Source organism: Babylonia areolata, chromosome 20 (genome assembly GCF_041734735.1).
Source record: "Babylonia areolata isolate BAREFJ2019XMU chromosome 20, ASM4173473v1, whole genome shotgun sequence".
In the NCBI taxonomy this organism is placed as follows: Eukaryota; Metazoa; Mollusca; class Gastropoda; order Neogastropoda; family Buccinidae; genus Babylonia; species Babylonia areolata.
Window position 1 is genome coordinate 27,406,852 of NC_134895.1, and position 6,000 is coordinate 27,412,851.

The following is a 6,000-nucleotide window of genomic DNA, read 5'->3' on the forward strand; positions in this document are numbered from 1 at the left end:
TCACCACTAACCACCACAGGCCACTGACCACTGTTGACCACCATTGACCACCGCAGACCACTTGCTACCGCTGAGCACTACTGACCACCACTGACCAGTACTGACCGCTGACCACCACTGTTCACCACTGACCACCGCTAACTGCTGACCACCGCCAACCACATGGACCACTGATCCCCACAGACTATTGACCACCGCTGGCCACTACCGACCAGTGACTACTGCTGACCAGCACCCAAAAGTGTAAGTATGATCAAACAAACATATGTTTCGGGGAACTTAGCCCTGGAGGATTATAAACCTGGGGGAACACAGACCTTGGGAAATATAGACCTGGGGTAACATAGACCTGGGAGAATATATACCTGGGGGAACATAGACCCACCAAAAACGGTGGCTCTTCTCTCTCTCTCTCTCTCTCTCTCTCTCTCTCTCTATATATATATATATATATATATATATATATATATATACTCTCTCTCTCTCTCTGTATAGATAGATAGATAGATAGATAGATATAGATATATACAGGGGGAAGTTAGACCTGGAGGAACATAGACATGCTCCCGAATGCATAAAAGAAGATATCACTTATTGAATCATATATTTTGTTCTATTTTCTGATCTCATGATCTTAGCAAAGCATATTGCTCTATTTGGTGGAAACGAAAATAGAAATGAAAAAGTCAGTTTACCACACTTATATACGTGCATTCTCCAGAAGCGTTGTTTGTTTTTTTTCGAAATCGATTCAGTGAGTGGTGTGTAATGCTGCAACTGAGACAGCATATTTGCTTTAGCAAAATATTTTTAGGTTTGGTAGGTTTCAATTGTTTTATGACGTGGATACGAAGAACAATTAAAAGAAAAAAGAACCCCCCAAACCTAGCATCAACAACACCAAAGAAAATATGAAGTACCTTTTTTATCTTAAAAAATGTATATACCTCAGTCCACAAACCACACACACACACACACACACACACACACACATATGCACGCGCGCGCGCACCTTGTCATCTGCGTACAAGTTACGTGGCATCATCAGCAATCGCAGTAATTTTAACAGACACACCGAAGTATTGTAAAATCTAACATCCTTTCCTCTTCAGAATTTTGCTGTGTAAGTGTCGAGACAATATCAGACAGATACGTGTAGCAGTTTCAACATGATTGACAAGTTATGATTTAAAAAAAAAAAGCGTATCCTAATATTCGGTTTACAATCATGTATTGATTTGCCTTGCAGATGATATCCATTCTTCTTCAAATTCGACATGTCAAATATCCAACATACATGCACTTTTCAAGGTATATCGTATTTCCCACAAAATTGCTTCGATATGTGGTTCAGCTCAGTTACTTTTGCCCATGACACCAAGAGATCAAAATTCCCATTTGTTTGTGTTATTTGGTCAGTTCACTACTAAGTCAGTTCAACTTTTAATGGGGGTTTTTCAATGCCATCGTTGTCTGGCTGCCGGCTTGCAGTAACTATAAGTGCAGACACCATACCACTTTAATGCAATGTGATACGATACGATACGATACGATACAGATTTATTCACTCAGCTGAAAATTAATTGTACATCCACAGGTTCATCACTCACCCCACGCAATATATCAGCCCACAGCCGAATCCAACGAACACAAAACATGACAAAGATAGGACCAGAAGATCCAAACTAACACATATAAAGCTAAATACACACAAGCAAGTAATACAACACAGCGGCTAGATTTACCACACACCCTCAGCCCATCCCCTCCCAACAAAAAAAAAAAAGTTATAGAATAACATACATTTTAAGAAAGCATAATTTCAGAATAAGATATACTTCTGTATACTCACCATAGATTGTCAAATGGTAGGTTTATTGTTAAATAAACATAGCATTGTAGCATGCAGTAAAACACTTTTGTTGTAATCTGTGTGTGTGTGGTTCGTCCGTCGGGATCGACGAGGACCATCTAGTCATCCTGGGGGTGGGTGGGTTGGGCTCTGTGGGTGCGTAGATGACTGGTCAGGCCAATCCGCGCCCGGAAGATTCTGACGCAGTGTGGACAGGGGATGGTGGCGGCTGTCGGGGACTTGCTGGCACTGCTTTTCCTGGCCTGTCTGCGTTGCTCTGCTGCAGTGATTCTGTTGGCCTCACAGGATTTGGCGCCTTTGTGGACAGCTGAACGCCACTTTGGTCTGTCCATTGCATTCAGCTCCCATGTGTCGTGGCTGATGTTGAAGGCCTTCAGAGAAGCTTTCAGAGTGTCTTTGAAGCGCTTCTTTTGGCCTCCATGGGAGCGATTGCCATGTTGGAGTTCGCCGTACAGCAGTTTCTTGGGGAGTCTGGCATGCGAATTACATGGCCTGCCCAGCGCAGCTGGGCCTGCATCAAGATGGTGTAGATGCTGGGCAAGTTCGCACGAGTGAGCACCTCTGTGTCAGGGATCTTCTCTTGCCACTTTATGCCGATAAGTTTTCTGAGGCTGGTGGTGTGGAAGTGGTTCAGCTTTTTGGCGTGGCGTTTGTAGACCGTCCATGATTCACATACATAGAGCAGTGTGGTGAGAACTATGGCCTTGTATACTTTGAGCTTCGTCTCCAGGGTGATGCCTCTCCTGTTCCAAACGTTCTTATGGAGTCTGCCGAAGGCAGCGCTGGCTTTGGCGAGTCTGGCATTCACCTCGTCGTCAAAGACAACTGTGCGAGAGAGTGTACTGGCCAGGTATGTGAACTTGTCCACCGCGTTCAGTCGTTGCCCGTTGATGAAGATGTTTGGTTCAACGTAAGGCTTTCCTGGAGCTGGCTGGTGCATCACCCCAGTCTTCTTTGTGCTGATTGTGAGGCCAAAGTTGTCACAGGCAGCAGAGGACTTGTCGACACTGTGTTGCATGTCAGCTTCGGAGGCAGCGTTGAGAGCGCAGTCATCAGCAAACAGGAAGTTGTTGGCGGTGTCTGTCCTCACCTTGCCGGGTTTTTGCTTGAAGCCTCCTGAGGTTAAAGAGTGTTTTAATCTAAGACGTACATCAAGATACATTATTCCTGAATAAGACACCTTGCCACAAACTGATCATTATGAATTGAATTCTGGTATTGCACTGATGACTGTTAAAACATGATATTGAACGAATGTGTTATCATCCACTTTTGTAAACTTGTGACCCGCAACTGCAAGTAAAACACTTGAAAAGGACTTCTGTAACTAAGATTTTCATTTTCACATAAGACATCAATTTTATTTACATATGATATTAAGAAACACACACACACACACACACACACACACACACACACATATGCGCGCCGGCGCGCGCAAGCGCGTAACAGCAAATTATGTATGTATCGGCAGTGAGTCAGCACCCAAACAAAGTCAAAACATGTTTAAAGAAATTAAGACATCATCATGACACTCACACGGCCATCATCATATTCGCTCAGAAGCGATGTCAGAACACGTCCGTGCCTTTTGGGAACAGCTTAAGTTCTCTGTAATTTGATGAAATCGCATTAAGGTGCGCTCACGTTACACAGACGAGAGTATGCAGATTCAAAATCCGTCAGTATCCCACGCACTCCCCCTAGCGTTGTGCCAAAAGGCAGAACCGTGAAAGATGACTTTTCACTCATTTCGTCAATGACTGTAACAGATGTACTGAACAGAAGACATTTGAACCACCCTTCCCTTTCCCTCCGCCCCACCCTTCCTCCGCTCCCATCCTGTGTCCGCTCACAGAACCTTTAAGTATCCCTGGCTTTAGTGGGAAGGCTGGCGCCACACAGCCAAGCGTCAACCACTTCCTGTGGAATGTCCTCAAATTTTTCCAACCAACCGTGCATGTGTATGTGTCTTTTTAGCGTGGTTCACTAACATTATGCGTGAAAACGTAATGTTGTGCTCTGTCAGAAACATTAGCATCGATAATGAAATCCTAACTGTCGGTCATCGTTGAAGAAGGAAAACTCTGTCCCCTCTCAAGCAGGAAGGAGAAGATCATGGACACAGCAGGATCCTTCCGAAAAATGTAATAGTATGAGACAGTCTTAAAGTAGTGCGCAGGTCTTTGTGATAAAAGATTGGATAGCCTCAGTCAAAGTACCGTATGTAGTACTTCAAGTGGTATTTTTATGCTGTTAAGGACATACATGAACATGTCTAAAACATGAACCACTGAGGACACAATACCTGACAACATCAACCTCTCTCTCTGCCACTCGGTGTGCGTGTCTCTGTGTGTGTGTGTATGTGTGTGCTTGTGTGTTACTGATTTATCTTTAGATCCAAAAATTTCAAGATTTTCAAGTATGGAATATATGAAGAATATGGTGTATAGAAATGTGATACATATTGTGTCAGTAAACATAATGCATGCACAAGAACAAAAAGTACTTTTTTTTTTATTTTCTTTACTAATTTTGACTTTTAAGTGTATTTTTACAACTGTTTATACAGATTTATTTCGTAACTTATGGACAACATGTAAATTTGTTCACGTTTCTTTTTACGAGTAATCTTTTTGATATTTACGTATGTGTTCTATTTGTAAACGCCTATGGCTTATTTTCAAGATTTGGCGTACGTGCTCATAATAATGACAGTCAGTTTGCAACATGTGTCCACTGGCAGATTGCCTCCCTGTACCGGGACATGCACGTGACCAAACTGCCTTTGCTGGGGGAGGAGGTGAGGGGCGTGGACACGCTGGAACCGTTCTCACAGCACCTGCTGCACCCCTACATCCCCCACACCCCGCCACCCCATTTCCCTTCTGATGACCACTGACATGTTTCCTGAGCATGGCGACTTTGGTCTTCTTTCTCAGTATGGAGACTGACCAGTGACGTCAGCATGGATGGGGCCCTCTCACTGGACAGAATGTCTGACGGAAAGGAGGGGATAACTAGACTCAGAATCAGTTCTTTGGGATTAAAGCCCTACACCACAAGGGGTGCCAGCCATACAAAATACCTGTTGTTTTTTTAAAATGAAAAGAGAAAGACAGCACATGAACGTAAAAACGACATTTTCTCAGTTCAGTTGTCATTTCGATAACACACAGGCGTGATTATTTACTCAATGTAGTATGACAGCAATATTGTACAATTAGTTAAGAGATGACACTTACTCTAGATTTAACTATTTAGATGCGAAAATACCAAACGTTCGATGTGTGCATTTCTAGCAACCACTGATAAATATTGCGAGTTTAAAGTGTTAAAGGTTTTCTTATCGGCCTATTTGGTATAAACTGAAATCAAAGATCACCAAGGGTGGGACAAGAGGGTGCAAAATTAACTGAATGGCATTTCTGTATTTTGGACAGTTCATTGATTCTCATTTCGCTATTTTGACCTAAAACTGTGTACGGCAATTGTATTTGAAATCCAAATCGAAATATCATCAGCATTTACCATACTCGCATTTCTATTTCAGTGTACCATAAGGTCAAGTTGCATGTAAAGATTTCTTTTGAACAGTCTCTAGTCAAAAGAAATACATCGATATTATCCGCAAAGTGAGTATTCCAGTTTTGCCAACAATTATCGTCAAATCTTTCTTGAATGTCTTTTATTAAAAGAATTTCTAATACATACACCCTGATTTTTCCCATACACAAAACAACCATAGGCCGTTAAGGTATCACACACACACACACACACACACACACGAGAGAGAGAGAGAGAGAGAGAGAGAGAGAGAGAGAGAGTTTCAAACAGTGCACACACACACACACACACACACACACACACACACACACACACACACCTTTTAATGAATTAATACCATTATTGCGCATACTCAGAGTTCAGCAATATGATATGACAACGTGTTGATTGAAATGCGAGCAGCTAGAAACAGGCGTGAGATTCCTTCCCGAGACACACACACTCACACACACACGTCATCCCCCTTCCCCTTCTCCACCAACCCACTTCCTTTTCTTCGCGCTACGTGCTGTGTTTCCACGAAGAGAGCTGAAACTGCGCAGTCCGCAGGCAGACAG

At 42.9% G+C, this 6,000-nt stretch overlaps 1 protein-coding gene across 3 annotated transcripts in view; it reads left to right on the top strand.

Moving 5' to 3' along the window:
* The window catches only part of LOC143295362 (ATPase ASNA1 homolog), an 89,758-nt gene extending 84,164 nt beyond the window's left edge, over nucleotides 1-5,594 (top strand). For 2 of the 3 annotated variants that reach the window (XM_076607018.1, XM_076607017.1), the window contains exon 8: nucleotides 4,623-5,589. In XM_076607018.1, coding sequence (XP_076463133.1) covers nucleotides 4,623-4,778 — 156 coding nt within the window. In that variant the 3' untranslated portion in view covers nucleotides 4,779-5,589. Of the gene's footprint in view, nucleotides 1-4,622 lie in introns of all 3 variants that reach the window. The other variant, XM_076607019.1, reaches the window with a different exon arrangement.
* Nucleotides 5,595-6,000: the final 406 nt, after the last annotated feature.